This window comes from Osmerus eperlanus, chromosome 27, assembly GCF_963692335.1.
Source record: "Osmerus eperlanus chromosome 27, fOsmEpe2.1, whole genome shotgun sequence".
Taxonomy (NCBI): Eukaryota; Metazoa; Chordata; class Actinopteri; order Osmeriformes; family Osmeridae; genus Osmerus; species Osmerus eperlanus.
In genome coordinates, this window is record NC_085044.1 from 3,532,741 (window position 1) to 3,557,740 (window position 25,000).

A 25,000-nucleotide genomic window follows, 5' to 3' on the forward strand; every position below is an offset into this window, starting at 1 on the left:
GCTGAAGAGGCTGAAGGAGGAGCAGACCCGCAAGCTGGCCATCCTGGCCGAGCAGTACGACCACTCCATCAACGACATGCTGTCCACGCAGGCGGTGAGCGCACACACACACACACACACACTGACGCATTACACACACACACACACACACACACACACGAGGAGACAGGAGATTCATCTCCCCCTTTTTGCCCCCCCCCTCCGTCCCCCCGACTCCGCCCCCCGCCGTCCCTCCGCCAGCTGCGGTTGGACGAGGCGCAGGAAGGGGAGGGCCAGGTGCTGCGCATGCAGCTGCAGCAGGAGCTGGAGCTGCTGAACGCCTACCAGAGCAAGATCAAGATGCAGACGGACGCCCAGCACGAGCGGGAGAGGAGGGACCTGGAGCAGAGGGTGTCCCTGAGGAGGGCCCTGCTGGAGCAGAAGGTGAGAGGGGGGCGGGGGTGGAGAGGGGGGTCTGGGTGGGTGGGTGGGATTTGTGGTGTGTGTGTGTGTATGGGGTGTGTGTATTCACTCGTGTGCCGGGGAATCTTGCGTGTGGAATCTGGCGAGATATCTGACGCCTGTGTGTGTGTGTGTGTGTGTGTGTGGGGTCTGCAGATCGAGGAGGAGATGCTGTCCCTGCAGAACGAGCGCCTGGAGAGGATCCGCTCCCTGCTGGAGCGCCAGGCCCGGGAGATCGAGGCCTTCGACTCCGAGTCCATGAGGCTGGGCTTCAGCAACATGCTGCTGTCCGGCCTGGGCCCCGAACAAGGGCACAGCCAGGGGGGCTGGGCGGGGGAGGAGGGGGGGGGCGCGCAGGGGGGGGGGCAACTGGCCCAGCGGCGGGGGAGGCGGGGTGGGCGGCGGCGTGGGCGGGGGGCCGCACCACCACGGGAGCCACCACGGCCACCCGCACCACGGGGGGTCCGGCTCCCAGCAGCCCTGGGGACACCCCATGCTGTCTGGGGGACCGCCGCCCTGGAGCCTGCACCAGCCGGCGGGGGGGAGTCAGAGGGGGAGCGGCGGGGGGGTGGGGGGAGGGGCGAGGAACAGCCCCCAGGCTGTGAGGAGGGCGTCGTCGGGGGGGCGGAGCAACCCGGTCATGAGCAGGAGCGCCAGCATCACCTCCCAGATCTCCAACGGGTCCCCCCTGTCATACACCTAGACACACCTCACACGCCTGTCATACACCTAGACACACCTCACACGCCTGTCATACACCTAGACACACCTCACACACCTGTCATACACCTAGACACACCTCACACACCTGTCATACACCTAGACACACCTCACACACCTGTCATACACCTAGACACACCTCACACACCTGTCATACACCTAGACACACCTCACACACCTGTCATACACCTAGACACACACACAGACCTGTCATACACCTAGACACACACACACACACCTGTCATACACCTAGACACACCTCACACACCTGTCATACACCTAGACACACCTCACACACCTGTCATACACCTAGACACACCTCACACACCTGTCATACACCTAGACACACCTCACACACCTGTCATACACCTAGACACACCTCACACACCTGTCATACACCTAGACACACCTCACACACCTGTCATACACCTAGACACACCTCACACACCTGTCATACACCTAGACACACCTCACACACCTGTCATACACCTAGACACACCTCACACACCTGTCATACACCTAGACACACCTCACACACCTGTCATACACCTAGACACACACACACACCTGTCATACACCTAGACACACACACACACACACACGTCATACACCTAGACACACACACCTGTCATACACCTACACACACCTCACACCTGTCATACACCTAGACACACCTCACACCTGTCATACACCTAGACACACCTCACACCTGTCATACACCTAGACACACACTCACACCTGTCACACACCTAGACACACACACATGTCATACACCTAGACAACACACACACACACACCTACAGAACACAGAGACACACACACATGTCTGTCATTCCCCTAGAGCACACACGTCTGTCAGTACGCCCGAAGAAAACAACCAATCACTGCACACACACACGCCTGTCATACACCCCACGTCCTTGCTACGCGTACAAAGTATAAAGTCACACACCACTCTTCCTCAGCCCTCCTCCTCCTCCACCTCAGGTCAGCTCAGAGACAGCAGAGGGACCGCGAAGCCCCGCCCTCAGCCCCTAGACCAATCAGAAGAGATCCGCAGTCCGAACACGCCATAGCCAGACGTGGTCCGGCCTCCCGCCATAGCGTCCGGACGTTCTTCGTACAGAGACGTCTCACACCGTATTCTTAGTTGCCATAGACCTAGACACCCTTTGTTTTGGGGTTTGTCTCGCTGCTATCGACACCAGATTCCAGGCTCTCCTATAGGCCGGAAGTGGACGTGGTGTTCCAGGAAGTGGTCCGGCTGACGCGGGGCTCACATGCAGTATCTGACGCGGCCTGAGACACCGTGACGCCATGGTGATGACACCCCGCGGTGCCAACGCGGCGAGCAGGGTAGGGATTCGAACCGTGGACCCTTTGTCAGCCGGGTTGCGGAGAACCGAACAGCTCGGTGTGTGTGTGTGTGTGTGTGTGTGTGTGTGTAGAAGGGCAGGGTGTGTACTGAGCCATGTATGTAAGCGAGAGGCAGATGAATGTTGCAGATCGGCGGTCAGAGACAGGCGAGGAGGATGAGGGTGATGGAGAGATACTGAGGAAGCTGAAGAGTGTGTTCATATTGTGGCGAGGGCTGTATGATGTAATACTGATACTAAAGCTGTATTATAACTGATACTAAAGCTGGATTAATTCTGATACTGAGGCAGTATTTATAGTAAGGGTGTGTCACAGAGATGCCAAATGCGTGTTTTGAGACCTGCAGTTAGTTCTCTTGCCATCAGAAGAGGCATCGAGGCCAAAGAACACGGGTATTGGAAGCGAGCTTCGGAATGGACCGAGAACGTTCTAGAACGCGTGGTCACTCGGTTGGTTCACAGCATGCTAAGTTAGCAAGTGTTGCTGCCACAGTGTTGGGCGGGTGGTACTGAATCCTGTGGATTTTTTCAGAGCTACGCTCTCTACCTCGTTCACTCTGTGGTTTAACTCCGGTCGCGGTCTTCTCAGTCAGCCAATAGAAAGCCGGTCCGGGGGATGACGCGCGCCCTCATTGGTCCACAACCCTGTCTGTCTCTGGGCAACCTATTACATGTCCCCCCCAAAAGCACTTCTCCTGACAACAGGCACAGTCCCTGACACCATTGGCTTACTTGCACTTCAACATGAGCCTGTGCACACACCCTCACACACACACCCTCACACACACACACACACACACAACCTGTCTCTGTCACTGCCTCCCAGCATAGCCCACCATAGGGGGAAGTGCTGGTGTTGGTTTCTGACCTCTGAATGTCCTTCAGGATGGGAGATGATGCTGAGGTCACCCCTGCCATGTTCCTGCTCCCCCCCGCCCACAAGAACGACCCCCCGCTCAGCCTCGCCTCCCTCCCCCATCCTCAACACCCATCGACCCAGCACAGATGTATAATACAATTGTATAGAAGAAGAAGAAGAAGAAGAAGAAGAAGAACTTCAAAAAGTTGAGGTTTGTCGAAAGACACGGATGAAAGCTCAGTCGGTGTAGTCGACCGGAATACGATTTAACGTGCGGGGCGTGTAGGACGGCGTGTTGATATTGTACATTTAGAATCGAACGAGTGAGGACGATTTAAACGTAAAGCGGGAAAAAAAAAAAAACGCAAAAGTACTAAAAGACCAATTGACTGCTTGCGTTGCGTAGACAGAGAGCGACTTTCAAGAAAGAAATGATGCGGGATGTTAGTAGCGGTTGTGTTGGAGTGTACCATAAGGGAGATGGGGGGGGGGGGTTGGAATGAGCTGTTTACATGGGGTTTTATCGAGATCTATTGGATCTACTGGTTCAGGCTGCCCTCCTTGATCGGGGGTAGATTGGTTCTGTCTATATCCCCCTCTCTTTCTATTTCTTTGTTCACTCTCTCTGAATTAGACCCCTGAATCCCTTTCTTTCTTTTGCCCCCCCCCTCCTCCGTTCCGCATCTCACAACCCACCCTCACCTCCTTTCTGCTCCTCCTCTTCTCCAAGACGACAGGAACATGCCGTCTCTAAGCCCGGGTGATGATGTCACTCCCTCGCCCCCCCCTCTCTTTTACCACAGCTTCAGCCCTTTTCTTTTTATCGATCTCCTTTTCCCATTAATGATTTTAGTTATTCTTTTAAACGAGAGAATTTTGTTTTGTTTTTTTTTAAGTGGTGAGCAAGATGGAGCCAAGGATCGTATCTCTAAACATGGGTCTCTCTCTCTATCTCTCTCTCTCTCTTAAGTCTAAACTGTCTATCCACTCTGAATGTACAGGTTCAATTCCAGTATCTGTTGGACCCGGCCAAATTATGATGAGGTTCACTCTGATTGGCCGTGTCAGAATGACAGCTTGATCTCATTGGCTAATACTGGATCCGGCAGGGTTGCATCTCTGTACAGTCTGTTTATCAGTATTCCTCTATCTCTCTTCTCATTGGTGGTCATATTTGTTTTGTTTCCTGGTACAAAGCTTCAGTCCCTATGTAACCTGTATTAAACTGTATAGATTGTGCAAAAGCTGAATGTCTGAAAGATTACATAAGAGAAAAGCTATTCGTTACAGAAAATAAAGTGATTTAAAATGTATAAAAGAAATTAAGAAACAAACTTTAGGGGACAAATGTAATATTTTGTTTGTAATTACTCTTTGTTGGCACAGGGCTACTGGATAAAGAATCAAATGTAATAAAGTAATTTTAGTATGTCTTTGTCCAGTGTTTTTTGTTCTGAGGAACTGCTGAAATGTGTGTGTATCTTTCTTTGCAAAACTTCTCAAACTTCTCAAATCTTTTACATTTATTCATTTAGCAGACACTTTTATATTCTATGGAGAAGAACAGTGTATTGTGTCGATCGAGTGTTTTTGCCATCGCACTTCGGCGTGACGTCATTTGTATTATCTAGCCCATGATTTGCAATATTGTTTGTGCTCCGTACCAAATGTTGACGTGCCTACAGCCAACCCTGTAAGTAAACACCACCAGGCTTGTCTAAAGTCCAGCTAGAGAGACCTCTATTGATTGCTGCCCTTACGATTGTAATGGCTGACGTATTTATGTGCACGTCCTTTAAGAAACAAATCCCAGGAGAGAAAAAAACAGATCAGAATCAGCTTTGCGGTGTCACTTATGAAACTTTATTAGCACAAGTCCACGCTCAAACTAGCCATCTGACAGGAGAAAGTGTCACCATCGATCATGTTACAAAGATCTGGTGTTGTTCCTGGGGGACGGTAATTGTTGTTGCAGGATGGTGTTTGTCACCTGTGGAGCACAAACGCACACTGGGCTGATGCTACCGTGTATGTGTGTGTGGCATCCGTTTGTTCCTGGAAAGGCCCTGCTGAGGGCTGGGGCATCGCGTTCTGCTTCTGGTGTTAATCAACTAGTTCCTCCCTGAAAGGCACTCAATAACTCTTGAAATAGGAACCTTCTTCTCCGGCTCTGAAGAGCGGCTGGATCTGGTTTAGTGAAAGTAAAAGAGAAGGTGAGAGAAAACATGGACATTGCAAGGAATGCTGACATAGCATCAGATTATTGTACTTTTAATCTTGCACCTTCTCTCTATCAACGGGTATAGGACCTCTGCCACGTGAAAAGCCCCTCCCCTTCTCCCCGACCTCCCTGGGAGGCGTGGCCCTGGGTTTGGGGGCGTGGCCTCCTCGTCATGGTGGCCCTCCTACGAGGGGGTGGCGCGGCGCCGCGCCCCCCCCCCGCGGGCCCCCACCCCTTCCCCTCCTCCACCTTCAGGAACTCGGCCACCACCCTGAAGTACTCCAGCACCGCCCCGTGACTCCAGCTCTCCCCCCCCTCCTCCTCCTCCTCCTTCCCCCGCCTCCCTCGCTCCCTCCTCCCGCCGCCGCCCCCCTCCTCCCCCCCCCCGCGCTCCAGTCGGAACCCGCAGTGCCCGCCCCGGTCGGTCACGGCCAACAGGAAGTAAGGGTTGTTCTGGAAGAGGGGGAGGGGGAGGGTGGAGGCGGGGAGGAGGAGCGGGTCGTCGCGGCTGCAGAGGCAGAGGACGGGGACGGCCACCTCGTCCGCGTCCCTGAGGGGCTCGTTGCGCTCCCAGTACGCGTCCAGGTCCCTGGCCGGACGGGCCCTCTCCCCCAGGGCCCAGGCCACGGAGGGGGGAAGCCCCGCTCCTCCGGCCCCGGGCTTGGCCCCCGGGCTGGGGGGACGTGGCAAGGCGTCGGGGGTGGAGGCGGAGGAGGAGGAGGAGCAGAACAAGGCCTCTTCAAAGTCCCGGAGGGAGGAGCTGCGGAGAGCCCCGTCCACGTTCAGCACGGGCCTCAGGGAGCTCTCATACCTGAGGGAGGGAGGGAGGGAGGAGGGAGGGATGGAGGAGAAGAAAGGGAGAGGGAGCAGAAAGGTCATCCTCACAGCCACCCTCATCGTTTCAGATCCAACCGCCCTCCATCCCCCTTCCCGTACCTGCTGAGCTGCAGCTTGCGGTGAACCAGCGCCCCCTGGTGGTAGAGGGCCGGCAGGGCCGTGTCCATCCACAGCTGGGCCTGCAGGACGGGGGAGACACAGGCGGCGGCCGTCAGGTGGGAGCTGGAGCCGCACTCCCCCAGGTAGGACAGCAGCAGGCCCGACCCCGAGCCCTCGCTCACTGCCAGCAGGACGGAGGACGGGTGCCGGCTGCGCACGTACGCCACCGCCTGGTCGCCGAGGGTAACACAACACAATATGTTTCACTGGACATAAAGGTCAGAATTTCTGTCCTTAGGAGGGTAAATATATGCTCCCATAAACATGAAGTGTGAAATGCCCCCTGGTCCAGAGACGGAGCCGGCCTACCTGCACGAGGTCCGCCGGGTCCCCGAACTCCGTCAGCCGCGGCGTGGCGAGCGGGCACCCGGCCGTGCCGCGCCGGTGGAACACCACGGCGTAGAAGCCCTGCCGCAGCGCCGCCGCGCACAGCCCCCTCAGGTGGGGGGTCATGCCCCCCCAGAAGTGAGGCACGAGGAGGAGGATGGGAGGGGTGGAGGTGTGGCAGCCCAGCGCCCTGGCACCCGGATGGTGCTCCCTCCTGCCCTCCCCTCCCTCCCTCCGGTCCCCCCTTTCGCCCCCCTTCACCCTGACGGCCCAGTCCAGACCCAGGACCCCCCCGTCCTTCAGCAGGAGGTGGTCCCTGGTGAACGTCAGCCCCTCCCCGCAGTACCCCCCCCCAAGACCCCCCCACAGCAGGCTGGAGAGGCTCTGGAGGTGAGGGTCTCCCCTGGGCCAGCGCGCCAGTCTGGGCCGGGCCAGGGAACCGCAGTGCTGGAGCAGGAAGCGGGCTAGCGCCGTGGGCTTGCAGGCCAGGCTGGCTCCGGAGGTGTGGTCCAGGGCCGGTCCAAAGCCGTCCTCGGGGCCGTGTTCCTCAGCCCGGGGCAGTGGGAGCTCCAGGAGCCAGCACAGAGCCACCCAGCACCCCCAGGCTGCTGCCCTCACCCCCAGCCCGGCCCAGCGCTGCACCCTGGGCCTACGCAGCACCAGGGAGGCCACGAGCAGCAGCAGGGAGGGAAAGAGGGAGAACACACAGTCCCATCCCAGTGAGGAGAGACACTCCATGCTCCAGGTCAACTCTCAAGCGCAGTTCAAGGTTCCGATTGCTCCAGTTGCGGCGGTTGAGAAATATATATCCGGCATCAGCGCCGTAGACGGAGAACTGCTCTTGTTATTCATGGCTCCTCAGGAAGCGAAAAGACTCGGGAGCTCTCTCTCTTTCTCTCTTCCTCTCTCTCTCTGTGTTCCCTCCTCCCTCTCCTCTTTCTCTCTCTCTCTCTCTCTCTCTCTCTCTCTCCCTCCCTCCCTCTTTCTCTCATGCATGCCCTCCCCTCCCTCCAGGCCTATAAATCATTAGCAATCAAACCCACCCTCGTCACCAGAACAGAACCATGTGGCCCATTCAACAGGTTAGACAAGCCGATGACAGAAAGGGACAGAGGAACTCTCACTATTTCGAATCAAACATTCCCTTGGCCTATATAAAGAACAAAAACATGTTGAAGGTGATTATACTACCAAGAGGAAGATAACCCAGGTTTGAACAAGTTGAAACAGATGACTAAATGGGAGATTACGCAGGGTAGCTGTTTTGAACTTTGCCTATACATGTAAACACACGCACACACACAAGTACACACAAACACACACAAGCACAAACACACAAGGCCAACCGAGCCCAGGGTCAGGTTGCTGTGCCAATTTTGGTTCACTCTCACTGCCTTGTGGACTTATGTTCAGGGTGAATGTGTGTGTTGTGTGTGTGTACATGTGTTTGTCAGTGTTCTGTGCACTGTGATATAATTAAAAAAGTTGTCAACTTCATGGCTGAAGTTGACAACTTTAGCCATGACGTTGTCAACAATGGCAGTGGGAGGGTCTCACATTTGATTGGTCCCTCAATTGCTTGTGCTTGCTCTTGCTGTACTTTGAAAGTTACAGCTTGGCTTCGAAACGACAATGGAAGTGAATGTTTCTCATGCAATCGTGAGTGATTTATTGACATTGGCGGAGGAGATAGAAAATAATTGAGCAAATCCAGAGTTAATTGCCGATCAGGTCGTGCAACTAATTTAGACAATTGGAGTAATGTCCGCTCTAATGCATCAGTGAAGCCTGTCACAGGATTCAAACCCAATCCCCTTCAGAAAGCCCTCAGGTTACATGGTCCCTGCACTTAACCAGCGAGCTACCAGGACCCCAATACAGTGGCTTCCATGACTCTCCCACTACAATGTCTCCCAGGAGACAGCAGATCATTTTACCACGAGAACTGATGCCACTGATCATTGTGGCACAGGGGGCGGGGGACCCTGCATGTGAACATACATTTGAACTACCATGGGTGTTAAAATGTTATTATGAGATTATGATTATTTTAATAATGTATTAATTTAGCTGCTGCTTTTAACCAAAGCCAAACAAACACAGTACATGATTTGAATCTGTGACATCTCTATCATCTCATTCTCAAACCACTGAGCTAAACCTAACTGTGAGTTGTTGCTGCTCACAATCACCCACTAATTTGTGAAACACACCTGGGGGGTATTCGTCGTAGCTCGCTAAGCGGTTTAGCGAGCTAATTTTCAGGCTAAGATAAAAAACGCCCCTCTTTTTGGTTCGTGGAAGCAACTTTCGATAAATCACCATAGTAATCAATTAGCACTAACCTGCTCCAGAGCAGGCTAACGTAAGTGTAGCTGGATAAGCTTGCCACACCCCCGGAAAATAACATGGCAGCTCCCTTTTTGAGAGACCCAGTTGACCAAGGAGCTATATTTTAGTTCGATTAGCTTTCCATACCAATAGAGTTCTTCGCGATTGCCAAGATCCTTTATTTCACACGGATGAGTTCTTGTTTGAGCGATATCGTTTCAGCCGACATGGACTCATTTATTTGCAAGACCTTCTCGGGCCGTACATTGCAAATATCACACGCCGCAGCAAGCTTTATGCTTTATTATGAGCTTATGCTGCTGTATGTGAATATGTAACGCTAGGCCTATGTTTTACGAAATGTATTGTCTTATCTGTTGTGCCTGTGCTTTTTATATGTTTCACTGTGGGAGAGTGGGAAACGTCATATCGATTCCTTTTTATGTCTTGACATGTGAAGAAATTGACAATAAAGCTACTTGAAACTTTAACTGTGCTCCAGACTGCATCGCCCCTTCTCTGTCCCCCCCTCCCTCCCTCACCACTCCCTCCCTTCTCCCCTCTCCACCACTGCATTCTCACCTCCCCTCCCTCCCTCGCTCTCCTCCTGTCCTCTCCCCTCTCTCACCCAGTGTCTGGTCTAAGCTCCAGTAGCTGGTGTGTGTGTGTTCCCTATTCTCTCCTCTCTGCTCTCTTTAGTTACCATTCATTGACATGATGGGATGGATAGTTGAGAGAGAAAGGAGGATGATGGGAGAAAAGTAAAGAGTAGAGAGGGGTGGGATAGAGACAAAGAAAAGGGGGAAAGAAATCAAATGTGAAGGGAAAAGGAGGAGGATAGAAAGATGGAGTGATCGGGGAATATCAGGGGTAAGGAGATGAGGGATGAGAGAGAGAGATTTGGAAGGAGAGGTAGCAGGTGAGGGAAGGAGAACAGAATGAGAGAGAATGAAAGGAAGAGAGGGATGGAGGGAGGGACAGTGAACAGGGTAGAGAGTTTGGAACAGTAATAGATAGAGAGAGAGAGGGGGGGAGAGGGGGAGGGGAGGAGGGGGGGAGGGGGAGAGTACTGTGAATGATGATGATCAGTAATATATTGTGTCTTGGTCTCCCCCATCAGATGCCTGTGAGCTCACACTGGACCCAAACACAGCACAGAGAGACCTCTCTCTGTCTGAGGAGAACAGAAAGGTGACATGTAGGAGAGAGGAGCAGCCGTATCCTGATCACCCAGAGAGATTCGAGGGCTGGTCACAGGTGCTGTGTAGAGAGGGTCTGTCTGGGCGCTGTTACTGGGAGGCAGAGAGGAGTGGAGGAGGGGTTTATATAGCAGCAACATATAAAGGAATCAGCAGGAGAGAAGGGGGTGGTGACTGTGGGCTTGGATACAATAACAAGTCCTGGAGTCTGGACTGTGATGATAACAGTTACTGTGCCAGGCACAATAATAAGAGAACTGCCATACCTGTCCCCCCCTCCAGCTCCCACAGAGTAGGAGTGTATCTGGACTGGCAGGCCGGCACTCTGTCCTTCTACACAGTCTCCTCTGACACACTGACCCACCTGCACACATTCCAAAGCACATTCACTGAGCCCCTCTATCCTGGGTTCTATCTTTGGTCTGACACCTCAGTGTCCCTGTGTCAGGTAGAATAGCCCACACACACACACTCTCACACACCGTGCTCACATAGATGTGATTGAAGATTGAACTGTATACAGTTGTAATTGATATCCCAGAGTGTTTGCAAATGTTGAATGTTTGTTTTGATTGTTGACAAACAACAATCCTGTCTTTGATCTCAGTTCCACTGAATGTGATCAACTAAATAGGGAGTCAGGTGGCTGAGCGGTTAGGGAATCAGGCTAGTAATCAGAAGGTTGCTGGTTCGATTCCCGGCCCGGTTGGGGCATCAGGAGCAGGGTGGAGGTCGGGGGGAGGGAGGGGAAGACTGGGCTCTCAGAGGTGGGGGGTGTTAAACACTGTGTTTCCTTTACTCAGTTTAATGGTCACACTCCATGTTCACCGGTACAACTCACGCAGTAACTACACAGTAACAACATCCGGGCTCCACCAAAGTAAGAGTATCAGAACCGGAAATACATAGTTAACAAACTCACTCTCTTTAAAAAAAAAAAAAAAAAAACTTGAGGATTACATATTAAAGTGAGCATAACATCACAGGGCATAGCCAAAGTATAACCTGAATATTCTTACAGTACCTCAGTACCATTTAGGTAAGAACAACATTTCATAACAGAAGTGAACATATTGCAAATCATAGCCTGACGTGGTTTAAGATTTTCTGACCGTACTTTAGTGCAAAGGTATAACAACTGTATACACAAAAATTAGTCTTCAGTTTAGTCAAGCTTCCATTGTCCAACACTCAGTGCTTAGAGTAACTAGTGAGCTGACGGGCTTGTTTTTCCACAACACACGCTCAATCCTCTGCATTTGGACCAGTTCTTTGATGCTATTGATCTCCAGACTGAAGTCTTTTCTCAGAGACAGACTTTGTCGATTTAAGTGCATCAACAAGTGAATGGTTGTCTGTCACACAGATTATAGGTGGTGTGTGTGCAGCGCCACCTGGTGTCAGATCAGAGAACAATGTAGCTCGAAAAATGGTGTGTGTGAGGGGGGGGGGGTACATGTAGAGACAGAAATGACATGCCGTCGTGTACAAGATAAATAACATAGGGCCATTTAGTTTGTTTAATAAAAGAGCAAGCTATAGACCTGTTTTATAGGAAAGGTATCCTTAAATGACTTATTTTGTGATCTGGCGCTATGTAGAAAGAAACTTGACCTTCCAGGGGGGGCGGGGGGTGCCGGTGGGGGTGCCGTTGGGGGCCGGGGCGCCCCCCTAAAATAATGGTAGGGGAAACACTGGCTTCACTCCGTGTGCCTGTGCCTCGTCCATTACTGTTTACAACGTTAGCAGGACTACTTGGTTGGCGTTGCCTTCTCGGCGTGAGAAATACAAGGTGTGGCGTGAGAGCGTGTGTACTGGTTGAAATGCGTGTCTCACGGCCAAATGGGCCAATTCGTGAGAGTTGGCAGCCCTGCAGTTTTGACCATGCGATTCTCCATAGACACAGTGCCTCTCTCTTTCTATACAGTGAATCAACGTAAACGATTGATCAAAGCATACCATAAAAGGAAGAAAACCTCTCATTTCATTCTAGGGCTATTTCACAGGGTTGCAATAGGGCACATAAAACAGCACCTGGGCCATTTTCAGCCCAACCAATGTTACATACCCTAGTCAGAGACCTTAAGGAACAGTGTGAAATACCCTATAAAATCAGTCAATGACCCCTTTAAAGATTTGTGTGTCTAAGCACAGACTTTGGCTGACTGGTCGGCCCCTGCCCGCAAAGGCCGGTTGGCCCCCGCCCGCCAAAAAGATTAAAATTAAGAAAAAGGAACAAAAAATATATATAAATGTAAAATACTTCAATGAGATGTATTATAACATTTAACATTCATAATATCTGCTTTGTAGGCTGATGTGATTCGCTATTAGTGTTATTTGTAATTTGTAGTAATTGTGCTACAGACAAAAAAAACATGTATGACATGCTGTATTGGACAGTTAATTGAAGTGTGACAGGAAAAGAATGAAGATGGAGGAAGACGTCCAGAAATGGCTGAAGGCTGGACTTGAACCCAGGCGGTTGCAATACTGCCCCAGCTTTCCGAGCATGCATGCACTAACAGGGGACCCCTGCTTTCTTCTGGTTTTCTGACACCCCAACTCTGCAGGTTGTGTTTTGGGGGTAAAATGACCAAAGGGGTTAGCATGTGTGTTTTGGGGGTAAAATGACCAAAGGGGTTAGCATGTGTGTTTTGGGGGTAAAATGACCAAAGGGGTTAGCATGTGTGTTTTGGGGGTAAAATGACCAAAGAGGTTAGCATGTGTGTTTTGGGGGGAAAATGGAACGGAACTCTCGCTGAAATAAGCAAGACTTGTCGAAATAAGCCTGGCTTTTCCTTAACCTACCTTGATGGAACACCCCCCTTTTGTTGTAGCGTCTGCTAAATGAATACATGTAAATGTAGTATTTGTTGGTGTGGTAGTAATAATAATAATAATACATTTCATACAAAAATTGCAGTTCAAGATGCTTTACATAAAATAAAATAAAACAATAATACAAGTAACAAAAATAATTAAAGTAGTAGTATTTCTTGGTGTGTTAGTTGTGTTTGTTGGTGTGATAGTTGTATTTGTTGGTGTGGTAGTTGTAGGTGTTGGTGTGGTAGTTGTATTTGTTGGTGTGGTAGTTGTATTTGTTGGTGTGGTAGTTGTATTTGTTGGTGTGGTAGTTGTAGGTGTTGGTGTGGTAGTTGTATTTGTTGGTGTGGTAGTTGTAGTTGTAGGTGTGGTAGTTGTAAATGTTGGTGTGGTAGTTGTATTTGTTGGTGTGGTAGTTGTATTTGTTGGTGTGGTAGTTGTAGGTGTTGGTGTGGTAGTTGTATTTGTTGGTGTGGTAGTTGTATTTGTTGGTGAGGTAGTTGTAGGTGTTGGTGTGGTAGTTGTGAATGTTGGTGTGGTAGTTGTATTTGTTGGTGTGGTAGTTGTATTTGTTGGTGAGGTAGTTGTAGGTGTTGGTGTGGTAGTTGTAGGTGTTGGTGTGGTAGTTGTATTTGTTGGTGTGGTAGTTGTATTTGTTGGTGAGGTAGTTGTAGGTGTTGGTGTGGTAGTTGTAGGTGTTGGTGTGGTAGTTGTATTTGTTGGTGTGGTAGTTGTATTTGTTGGTGAGGTAGTTGTAGGTGTTGGTGTGGTAGTTGTAGGTGTTGGTGTGGTAGTTGTATTTGTTGGTGTGGTAGTTGTATTTGTTGGTGTGGTAGTTGTAGGTGTTGGTGTGGTAGTTGTATTTGTTGGTGTGGTAGTTGTAGGTGTTGGTGTGGTAGTTGTAAATGTTGGTGAGGTAGTTGTGAATGTTGGTGAGGTAGTTCTGGCATCAGACATAGTAGTTGTGTTTGTTGGTGTGGTAGTTGTATTTGTTGGTGTGGTAGTTGTAGGTGTTGGTGTGGTAGTTGTAGGTGTTGGTGTGGTAGTTGTAAATGTTGGTGAGGTAGTTGTGAATGTTGGTGGGGTAGTTCTGGCATCAGACATAGTAGTTGTGTTTGTTGGTGTGGTAGTTGTAGGTGGTGGTGTGGTATTTGTGGCATCAGGTATAGTCGTTGTGTTTGTTGTGAAAATGTTTGTCGTAGTTTCAGGATCTGGTGTGGTATATAGGTTTCCAACGGTGACAATCACACAACGCAGCTCAGAGTGAATTTTTGAGCTGTAAAAATAATATTTAATAAAAACAATTGTTAGATGGTAGATTTTTTATAATTTAGTACTTAAAATGATAGATCACGGATTATAAAAAATCTGAACTGATAGACAACCACTTGATTTAGCAAAATGGAGACTGACCTGACATTATTCAGTGCCTGGGAGACGAAGCAGATAGGATGGTCCTGTCTGTCGTCATTTGCTGTTGGTGTCCATCTTATCGTGAACTGTCCAGGTGCAGTCGTGGTCTTTGTAAAATTGTGCGGACCACTGACCAGAAGCTCGGAAACGCTTAAAAAAACACAACAACACATTCCCATAACTATTCTTCTACACTTGGGATCTTCTACACTTGGGATATGTAGGATCATTCCTAGACAGGCAGACTGATTGATGTAAAGTACACGCTGCCTCCTAGTGGTGAATACATGAGTTACAGTGTATTTCCCTCACTTAGAATAAAGGGCCTCAGCCCTGACTGAGATCTCCAGTGTGTTGTTGACAGCGACGTAGAGGTGGGTTCCGTAGGCCGGCGTCGGGGACAGGAACCTGGGGAGATATTCCCCCTCAGCACAGGAGGGCACTGCAGCCCCAACTGGAGGACAAGGCAGCCATGAATACTGAGATATACTTCTGTCTTTCACATGCTTCATAGTTGTATACTTTGATAAATGTAACAACCCACACACTCGATGGTTGGACACTTTGCTAATTACGCCCCCCCTCCCCCCACCTTGCCTGTCAAAGACAAACATGTAGCCTAGATACTGTAGATAATATCTACCTCTAACTGCAAACTGTACGGGCAACTTGCTGAGAGGGCTGAACAAGGAACTCCGGTTGGACTGTGTGCCATCCTTGTAGCTCAGGGTTATAGACGCAGTGGGGAAGTCCTCCATCATAAGCTGCACCGCGTACGTGTTTGGAACACTGGAAGTGTTCCAGTAAGATAGCGTGCATGGTGACTGAAGGGTACAAACAATAACGTTTATTAACATTAAGATTAAATGTGAAACAGGCTGTTTCATATGGGAGATTTCACTTGAAGTATGATAATTATATGTTATCATACTATATATATCAAATGTCTGGGTGTGTGCTCCTTGGGTCCTCACCTTCAGTGTAAAAATGCTTGGTACAGGTAGTGAACAATCAGCACACTCCTGGTTCCCAGACAGACCTAGTCTGCACTGAACCAGGTCTCCATCTGGATCATGGGCCAAAAGCTGAAAATCCCTGGGACAATTTACTGGAACTCTTGAGGGGAGAGAGAGGTAGAGAGAGGTAGAAAGAGAGGTAGAGAGAGAGAGAAAGTGAACGAGAGAGAGAATTATTTTTTAAGTAAACCCTCGTATTTAGTTCACTGGCTCACACAGATTAATAAAAATGATGAATGCAACTTACAGCAGAAGAGGTATGACTGTGGTCTGTGGGGATCTGTTGGCTGTCCCTGTGTCAGACCTCACTCCCAGATCCACCGTAGTTCTTAGTCTCCATGCTATACCCCCAACATAGGTGGTGATCCAGTTACCACCAGACAGTCTATAAACATGATTGTAAAGTATCTTACAGTTGCACAGGCATGGGACTTAACCGAGCAAATCCTATAAACATTTACAAACATATGCTTGTGTAAAGTGTTCCCAGTTTCATTCAACACTTACTCAAGTATAAAAGGTAGGTTGGTGTCAACATTTCTAATCATGACTTCTTCCCACTGGCACCAGTCGCCACTGCTACTGTCCAGGTTATACAGAGCATTGCTGCTAATACTGCCACAATTTCCACTCTGACAATTCCACATGTTAGCCCAGGCTGAAGTGGAACACGTCGAGTGAAGGGCCAACTTGAAGCGAATGTCCACCTCCATCATTCAGTGAATGATTGCAAAAGTGAAACACACTTACAGTAAAATAATATTATTCTAGTTGGCTAGTGGCTTTAAATCAATTAGAGGGCGATATAACATACTGAAAAAGTTGAGTACAGTATAACTAGCGAGCACACACTTGAATCATTTATAACACATGACAAATATGACATACTTTCGCAACAGTAGCAGGCTCAATGCTAACTACATAATGGGCTTGATTTGTAATCTTACATCTAATTATCAAATAGGCAGTGAAATCCCAGACTGCATGAAATAAATGCCAACCAGTTACCAGTATCTTCCATTCAAAAACATGAGTCCTTGTCTGTGTTATTTAGAAGAAAGCAGACATCCACACTATAGTCAGATGTCTGTTTCTACTTTGTGGTCTTACTGTGTAGGATCCGTTTGCGTTGACTCCTTTGGGGTTAAAGGTCATGGTCCCTCCGTTGAAGTGGGAGGCTGAGGATCCAGAGAGCAGCAGTAACAGAGGCAGCAGGATGGTAGAGCCAGACATGGTGCCTACTGTATGTCAGGTGAATCAGGGAATCAGGTGGCTGAGCGATTAGGGGATCGGGCTTGTAATCTGAAGGTTGCCAGTTCGATTCCCGGCCGTGCCAAATGACGTTGTGTCCTTGGGCAAGGCACTTCACCCTACTTGCCTCGGGGGAAATGTCCCTGTACTTACTGTAAGTCACTCTGGATAAGAGCGTCTGCTAAATGACTAAATGTAAATGTATGTGAGCACCTCTGACTGCAGCCTTGGCTTTTAAACAAAAAGGCTGAGGAAAGAAAGACACGTTGGAATGGAGATAAACCTTTCTGTGGAACAGGGGCGTCATGGGCAACAACAACAAAAATAGGAAAGGTGATCAGTTTCTATTGTTCATTTGAAGGGCACGTAAATGATAGCCTATAATGTCACTGTGTGGGAGTATTCACCTTGACGGAGTGGGCGCCTTGATTCTGGTTTGTGATCTGGGCAGACTACAGCCTGTGCTGGGAAGGTCTTACACGCAGAAGCACCAGGGGAGAGCAGGGGAATCTATCCAATAGCACCTCTTACTTTGTACAGTATGCTTATAGTCAAATCAGTCACACTACGAAATGCTACCAAATAAACCACAACTTATTTATAATACTGTGAATACATCGTTTTACAGATATATAGTTGCATTTTTACTGTTCTTTGTGAAATCATTAAGAAAACTAATATAAAACCAGTCTGCACACCACCAAGGTGAATTGGTTTAGTCTTGACCCTTGGTTGACAGTATTGAGTAATGGGCATGGGCGGCATATATAACAAAATCAGTCTGATGTAATGTTTATATAGCGCCAAAAAATAATTGCTTGCACTAAGCGAGCACGCATCGCCTTGGAAGTCCATATCTAAGCTCACACCAAACCTAGACTAGCTCCTAGGGGGGGGGCTAGGGCCCTGAGGTTAAGGCTGTCCTCACAGGCAATTCTAGGTATTAAAACTGGGGGTGCAAAAGAAAAACATGCTCAAAATTAATACCAGATCTTAAAATGTTAAATTAATCATTAGAGTACAACAAACCATGATAGAACATACAACTCTGAAATCACTTAACATTTTTATAAAAACACTTCATTGTTTTTTCACATTAATTTGAAAATGTAAATGTTTTCATCCCAACAGTGCATTTGCACCCCCTGTACCCGCGGTAAAATCGCCTTTGGCTGTCCTTATACAATACATTTTGCAACTTTGTTAATGGTTATTTCCGAAGGGAGCCAGCCTTTTTATCATTGGTTCCCAATGGGGGTGATGGTGGCAACATAGTGGCGGCGTTACCTTTGTAAACTTTGCATTAGCACGTGTGACGTGTACCCGTCTGCAAAGCTAACAATCACTGCCACCGCTACGTCGCTACGTCTGCAATCACTGCCACCGCTACGCCATAATGTGGTATTGGAAGCCTGTGTCTTTATTTTAAACAAACCTGAATCTAGGCAATATAAGAAACCCTCGGTTACAACTGTTTGCTTTGTTAGACGTAGCGACGGTCGCTAGATTTGTTAACATTACCTGGCACTAATCCCCCCCCCCATAATCTACCTAGCTATCCACATAATGGCAGACGCATGGCGTAGCGGAGGCAGTGATTGTTTGCTTTGTTAGGCGTAGTGATGGTTGCTAGCTTTGTTAACATTACCTTAACAATCACCCCCCATAGAATACCTCTCTACTGGCTGCTACCTGGAACACATCATCACACACACACACACACACACACACACACACACACACACGCACACAGGCTGACAGTTGAGGGTAACCCGTATTGTAGCAGTGGGGGGGAGGAAGAAATAAGTATTTAACACTCAAAATCTCCTGGGGGACAACCCCCAATCCCCCGCTTCATTATTTCCCCCTGACATGGGGGCCATTGCCAAGGTGTCCCGTATTGGACCACATTGGAGGTGGCAACCCTAGTGAGTTGCAAGCTCCATTCTCTTGGTGGAAACCGCTCAATCACTTACAGTGTGTGTGTCTTTGTGTATATGCAAGTGAACTTACTTCATTTCTCTCTCCTGTTCCAGTTCGGCCTGCAAGCGAGCTAGATCATATTTGCTCAAGTCTGTCTCTCCCATCGTAGGCCACTAAGTTGCACTAATTACATGAAAAGTTTGTTCCTCTGGTATGCCATGGAAACCACCGGGGCCCCTGACTGACAGGAAAAAAAAAAGAAAAACTAATAGAAATTATAAACTTTTAATAAAAATTTTCATGGGGCCCAAAATTCTTGGCGGCGGCGCCCCTGGCCTGGCTATCCTATATCCTATTGCCTTGTTCCCTGGGCTCCCTTGTGGTAGCCTCATCCCCATGCCCATAACCTTACACCATTAATTAGATCCAGTATTGGTCATGTGACCTAATTGCCAATCAATGCAAACGATTGCAGGTGTGTTTCACAAATGAGGGATTGCCTATGAGCAAGTGTGACTGTCCACATCCATCATTCAGGTTGGGAGGGTTAGCTCTGTGGTTAGAGAGCATGACTGCCGGTCAAGATATTTGATGTTCATATCCCCCCAAGGTGCTTTTGGATGAAAGCTTTCAATAGAACATGATGATGTTGAACATGTATCTCTAAAGTGGGCTTTTCTTAAAGATACATTTGAATTCCGAATAAACTGAGCAATGAGTCCCTGGTAGCCTAGTGGATAAGCATGGGTACCATGCAGGCTGCTCATCTGGGTTTGAATCCAGCTGGGGGATGCAGTATGAGGTGAACACCCTGATTCCTTTCTGTCATGTAAAACACAATAGTCTTTAATGATGGGTGCTTTGAAACATTGCATGTGAACATTGCATGATACAAAAGAAAATACAGACAACTTGTACATATTGCCATTTATTAAAGACTGCCATTCAGTCAAGGTCAACTATTGCAAAATAATGTTGCTGGACCAGGGCTGAACGGTCTAGCAGGCATATGGTTATGAGAAAGAGATGTTCAAGCGCTGCTGGATCTGGCCTCCACAGAAAAGACAAGATGGCTGCCTGGAGGAGCACTCCTCACACACCAGGTGACCACAGGGCATGAGGACCATGTGGACCCACTTGTCCCGACACACCTTACAGGTCCACTCCCACTTCAGACGCTGTAGCTCCTCTTGGTCTTGGATGGTTCGTCCCCCTGCAGGGGAACAGAGAAATGGGACTGAATGAAGCAATTAGTAGTCATGGTTTGATGATGTCCATAGCCACTGTGACAGAAATAGTGATGTTGTATATTTCATGAGAGGAGAAGACCACAAACTCCCATCTACTAATACCGACAGGAATACACATAATAATATAAAAACAATTATTTGAAACGGCAAATACCTGAGGCCTGGCTTGGAACACTGGGATTCTGGTCCCCATCATTGAAGGGTCTGACAGAACTCCTGTAAAATAAAGAGAATCAGACAATGTAATACTGAGATACACCATGGGACCGACAGATGTAATCCAGCTACTGTGCCTTGGGCATCTCTTTACATCAAGGTTTCATTAACTCCTTTGCAACTAAATAGCTATGGATAGTAGTAAAGTTGTAGTTACATAGGAACTGCTATGTAGTTACACTTTATTAACATTAAGCTGTACACATTATTTCTATTAAAATTCAGCAGTTTTGGAATGGGAAGGCTGAGATTGCGCTTGATAAACAACATCAACACATATATACTGCAGTTGCACTTGCAATGTTCTCAAATGATTGGCCTCTCTCCCATGGATGTCCATTAAGTGTTGTTGAAAGCAACCTCAGGAAAGAGGATATACTGACCCTGAATCTCGTGTTATAGGCCAAGTGTCCTCCCCCTCCACACAAGGCAGGGCGCATGCCTCGTCGGTGCATTGTACTGGTACCTAAATACAACAATTACATTATTTTCTTACTGTAGGAGCCAAAATTAATGCGGTAAGCCCCGACATATGCAAACTTAGAGGAAAAGGCGTCAATGCAAGAGAAAGGCAAACGTGCAGCAGCGAGGAACACCGATAACCACAATCTTTAGTTAATCTTTGCAATCATTATTTTAATTTCAGTTTTGAACATCACGCTGTGTTGTTTACTAGTCTAACTTACATACAAGAGTTCTTTTGTATACATAAGTTCATTTACCTGATCCATTGTAAAACTTTTCAAGAGTAATGGCGGACTTGCGTGGCGCGGCGTGGCGCTCAGTGCCACGCCGCGTTTGAGCATTTGCGCATAACCGTTTTTGGGACATCAGAGTTGGTGCACCATTTCCATAATTATATAAAAATTAAATGTCCATAATTATATAAAAATTAAATGTCCATAATTATATACTTTTGATAAAAAACTAGCTAGTTATAACTTTTTGTATATAATTATATAAAGGCTGTATAGCCCTTTTTACAAGCAATGTCACAGAGGGCTTCAAATACGCCATAGAACTGCCCCTCAACCAACCTAAACCCTCAAGAAAGACAAGGCAAAACTCTCAGGATACTCATTTGAGAAAAAATTGAAGAAACCTTGGGAGGAGAAATTCAGTGAGGGATCCCCTCCTCCAGACACAATATTAACAATAATCAAAATACTTTTGATTAAAAACTAGCTAGTTATAACTAATTAAACATTAACTTACTCAGTTTTGTGGTTTGAGGTGTCCACCTTCCACGCCATCATAATAATCGGACTCCAACACGATTCCATTGGAAACTATAAAACTTTCAAGAAGAACATGTAAATGTATATCATGTACAAATAATGACTATTTTTAAAGGTTAGAGTAGCAGACAAATGTTGTCTATCCTGCTAGCAACTGAAGTTTCTGACTGTTTCCTATTCACTCAATGGTGTGTTATGCATTTGTTGTTTGTTATGGAAACATGCAACCTGCAGCTTCCAGGTAGCAACCCTATCACACCACCACAAGATACACTACATGTAACACATTTCCAGACTTGACTTGTCATAAAAGGCATCTTCCAATGGCCCCTAATGTGAGAGCTTGCTGTAGTCTTCATATTTAATAAAATATGCCCACACGAACCTTGTGTTTGAACTGCAGACTCCACAGAGGAGACCCGACTTGCCAGGCACCATGGACCGCTGGCTGGCGAGGGAAAAAAATAATACGTTTTGCTTTTTTAAAGCGTTGGATACAGCCCATACATAGGGACATCTGCTGGTCAATTCATGATATGGCGACTGTATCACGTTATTGAACAAATTGAATTGAAATGATTGAATTTTTAACCAAATATGACGGAATTGCAGTTAATTTACCCTATGATGAAATCAGAGCAGGAATGTTCACAGTAAAGTTCAATTACATTTATATTTAACAACACTGCAAATGAATTAAATCAATGATGGCAAACTTGTTACAAAAAGAAGGTTTTAAATCTTACCTTCTCTACCATGAATAATGTAAATTGGAGAGAGAACGAGGAAGAGGAGAAGTAGAAGGAAAAGAAGCTTAGAGACACCTCAGGAGACTCAAGAAAACCAGTAGTTCCACATTCCCTTATATACCCTACTGTAAGGAGGATAACCACGACCACAGACCACATCTATACCCTTACTTGTCAGCATAACTACCAATGCAACAGGAACAAAAAGGGGAAGCAATCTTCATCATTTCATTGTTCCACGTCTACTGAAAGCATCATTTCAATTTGTGAACTACAAGTTCTGGCACGGTTCATGCCACACTACTTTGGCAAACTTACCCCTGTAACCCTGACTCCTCTTGTACTATCCACCAACCCTACCAGACAAATAAGCAAGTAACCAATAAATGTCTCTGAACCATGACCCCTCAACAAACTAAACAACCAATCAAAAAGCTGACCCACCAATCAACCAAACAAACACTCCTACTAACCTACCTACTTACCACCTAACCAATTAACCAACCTAACACCATTACCCACCAGGCAGCAAAGCAAGCAACCAACAGACCAATCATGTGGACAACCATGGTTTATCTTTATTATATACAATCTTAATTACATACATATGAAATCATGGCATAATGTGACTTGACAGTAATACACCGGTGACTGATCCATTTAAGTATACATCATGTTTTGTAAATGAGTAAAATAGCGTTGTGCAATATCTTTATTTCAGTTTCATCCAAGCACTGTCACGTGTTGGATGGATTTGATAAGAATTAGGGAAGAAGTCAACAAATAAAAGAGGAAAAAAAACATAATGTGGTTGATGTTTGAGCTGTCTAGACAGTTTGAAAAGACTATAGAGGATTTAAGTGACGACCAGCCTTTCCTTGTCAGCAATAATAAGGATAAATGTGGGTGAGACTTGTTGAACAGTGGAGACAATGAGAATAAAAGCGAGTGGAAGAGGGAAAGAGAGCAGGATTGAAGTAGAAGGCAGCAGTGAGAATAGTGATGTATGAAATAACAAATAAATGGACCTCAGAGATGTATGTTGTTAATAAATGAAAGGAAATACAACACTGGGATTAAAGTGACCTTCAAGGACCTTCAAGTCTTTGTTTGAGTATTTCAAAATAACCAAACATTCAGAAAAATACTGAGTCGGGTCTGTCCATGTTGGCTTTCAGCTAGCGGCTCTCCAGGGACACAAGTGGAACAGAAAAATCGGAACAGAACAAAAAAATACACATACTGGCAAATCCATGCCAAGGTGCTTTAGTCAGCTACAACATTATTACAGTATGACAGTAATATACAGTTACCTTTTTAGAATATGATATACAAGTATATGACAGCTATCTTTACACACAGGCATATATATTACTCTAGTAAATTATTTCTTGAAGTGATGATCTTTGTGTTGTATTTAACAAGAACGTATCATGATACAAATGGATTTGGCAAAATGATGTGGATGTAATCTCAACAAGGGAAGGTTGAAGAATACAGTTTGCAGTGATACAATGTTTATCTCAAGGCCTATACGAAGTTTGGCAAAGTGTGGTAAATATCCAAACACCAAATTATAAAAATAATTAGGATAAAATCAGGTAGAAAATGACGATAGAAAATAAATCAAGCCCTCGCATGTGTTTTAGGTTGTAAATTTAATTACAACATTTGATATGTTTATCATTGTGCTATTTAACACTGCAATTCATTAGGTATGTTTGTGGATCAAATCTTTCGGTTTACTGTAGTATCAGTGCTGAGATTAAGATGAAATATACACGACTAAAGAAAGCTTCGCCAAATCTGAAATGTTAAGTGAAACGTATACAACAACATTTTCGATGAATTTATTTACAAAAAAAAAAACATGAACACAAATATGCACAGTCAGCATTACATGGGCACACAAATACACAAAGATAGTGAAGAGTGGGACCAAGACAGAGTGGACAGTTTGTGGGATTCCACTGGATCAAACCCTGGATTAGTGGTTTGCTTAGATGATAAAAGTGGCGGTTGGTAGACGATAAACGTTTTGTGCGAAGGGTAAATACGGGCGATCAGATGTCTCGAGCGATCAGTGATTCTTCACACAGTTGTCTTTGGATATAATCACTTCCTAAAAACCAAGTTATTGAAAGTTGCCCATAAAGCGGAAATGTCCGAAAAACAGGAGGTGTCTTTAAACCTGTTGAGTCATCAATCGTGCTTGTCAGGTGCGGTCAGTGGGTGAGCGTGGCAAGATGCAAACTGTCAGGATCAAGAGTGTAGTCAGGGGACATTCCTTTGGACTAAAATCCTTCTATGGTGCTTGTTATTGTTTGAGCTGGTTAGATACTTCAGAGAGTAATGCTGGGTCGAGTTAGCTAGGTGAAGCCCCCCCGCCCCTCTGCTTCCCGCTGCAGTCTGAGGGGCCAGGGCCTGCTTCCTCCACTACTGCAGGTAGCGATACACCTTGAAGCAGTGGTTACCAGAGTCCGCCACGGCCACGTGTCCGTCGGAGGTGAGGGCCAGGCCCTGGGGCCCGTAGAGCGGGTCAGCTGACGTGTTGATGTAGGACAGGAAGGAGCCCGCGCTGTCAAACACCTGACGGAAAACCAAACACACAAACACAGAATCACTGTCAGAGAGCCGGGGAGGAAATA

At 47.1% G+C, this 25,000-nt stretch overlaps 4 protein-coding genes and 2 long non-coding RNA genes across 15 annotated transcripts in view; 2 read left to right on the forward strand and 4 right to left on the reverse strand.

Moving 5' to 3' along the window:
- The window catches only part of LOC134013529 (serine/threonine-protein kinase TAO1-like), a 13,054-nt gene extending 11,373 nt beyond the window's left edge, over nucleotides 1–1,681 (forward strand). Inside the window, 4 exon segments of the mRNA XM_062453036.1 lie at nucleotides 8–94; nucleotides 241–423; nucleotides 598–791; nucleotides 793–1,681. Of these exon segments, the coding sequence (XP_062309020.1) occupies nucleotides 8–94; nucleotides 241–423; nucleotides 598–791; nucleotides 793–1,144 (816 nt within the window). The 3' untranslated portion in view covers nucleotides 1,145–1,681.
- A 206-nt stretch (nucleotides 1,682–1,887) lies between these two features.
- On the forward strand, nucleotides 1,888–4,825 carry LOC134013800 (uncharacterized). Its single transcript, XR_009928975.1, has 2 exons — nucleotides 1,888–3,455; nucleotides 3,768–4,825. It is a non-coding gene; the product is annotated as an uncharacterized LOC134013800 (long non-coding RNA).
- Nucleotides 4,826–5,244: 419 nt separating this feature from the next.
- On the reverse strand, nucleotides 5,245–7,811 carry LOC134013706 (protein ABHD15). Of its 2 annotated transcripts, XM_062453381.1 has the most exons (4): nucleotides 6,923–7,811; nucleotides 6,554–6,783; nucleotides 5,680–6,428; nucleotides 5,245–5,583 (listed from the first exon to the last, which is right to left on the reverse strand). In XM_062453381.1, the coding sequence occupies exons 1-3, from the start codon at nucleotides 7,676–7,678 to the stop codon at nucleotides 5,690–5,692; spliced, it is 1,725 nt and encodes a 574-aa protein (XP_062309365.1). In that variant the 5' UTR covers nucleotides 7,679–7,811; the 3' UTR covers nucleotides 5,245–5,583; nucleotides 5,680–5,689. The 2 variants fall into 2 exon arrangements, with proteins under 2 accessions (XP_062309365.1, XP_062309364.1); XM_062453380.1 differs by having other exon boundaries at nucleotides 5,245–6,428.
- A 5,180-nt stretch (nucleotides 7,812–12,991) lies between these two features.
- LOC134013530 (uncharacterized) lies at nucleotides 12,992–16,965 on the reverse strand. Its single transcript, XM_062453037.1, has 9 exons — nucleotides 16,836–16,965; nucleotides 16,233–16,432; nucleotides 15,973–16,110; nucleotides 15,684–15,825; nucleotides 15,353–15,533; nucleotides 15,022–15,163; nucleotides 14,710–14,859; nucleotides 14,399–14,572; nucleotides 12,992–13,037 (listed from the first exon to the last, which is right to left on the reverse strand). The coding sequence occupies exons 1-9, from the start codon at nucleotides 16,956–16,958 to the stop codon at nucleotides 12,992–12,994; spliced, it is 1,296 nt and encodes a 431-aa protein (XP_062309021.1). The 5' UTR covers nucleotides 16,959–16,965.
- Nucleotides 16,966–19,834: 2,869 nt separating this feature from the next.
- LOC134013804 (uncharacterized) lies at nucleotides 19,835–22,426 on the reverse strand. The gene is made up of 6 exons (XR_009928980.1): nucleotides 22,350–22,426; nucleotides 21,989–22,051; nucleotides 21,581–21,662; nucleotides 20,749–20,831; nucleotides 20,304–20,365; nucleotides 19,835–20,112 (listed from the first exon to the last, which is right to left on the reverse strand). It is a non-coding gene; the product is annotated as an uncharacterized LOC134013804 (long non-coding RNA).
- A 479-nt stretch (nucleotides 22,427–22,905) lies between these two features.
- Nucleotides 22,906–25,000, reverse strand: part of trim3b (tripartite motif containing 3b) — a 27,784-nt gene continuing 25,689 nt past the window's right edge. For all 9 annotated transcript variants that reach the window (XM_062453343.1, XM_062453342.1, XM_062453349.1 and 6 more), the window contains one exon: nucleotides 22,906–24,941. In XM_062453343.1, the coding sequence (XP_062309327.1) occupies nucleotides 24,789–24,941 (153 nt within the window). In that variant the 3' untranslated portion in view covers nucleotides 22,906–24,788. The remainder of the gene's footprint in view (nucleotides 24,942–25,000) is intronic.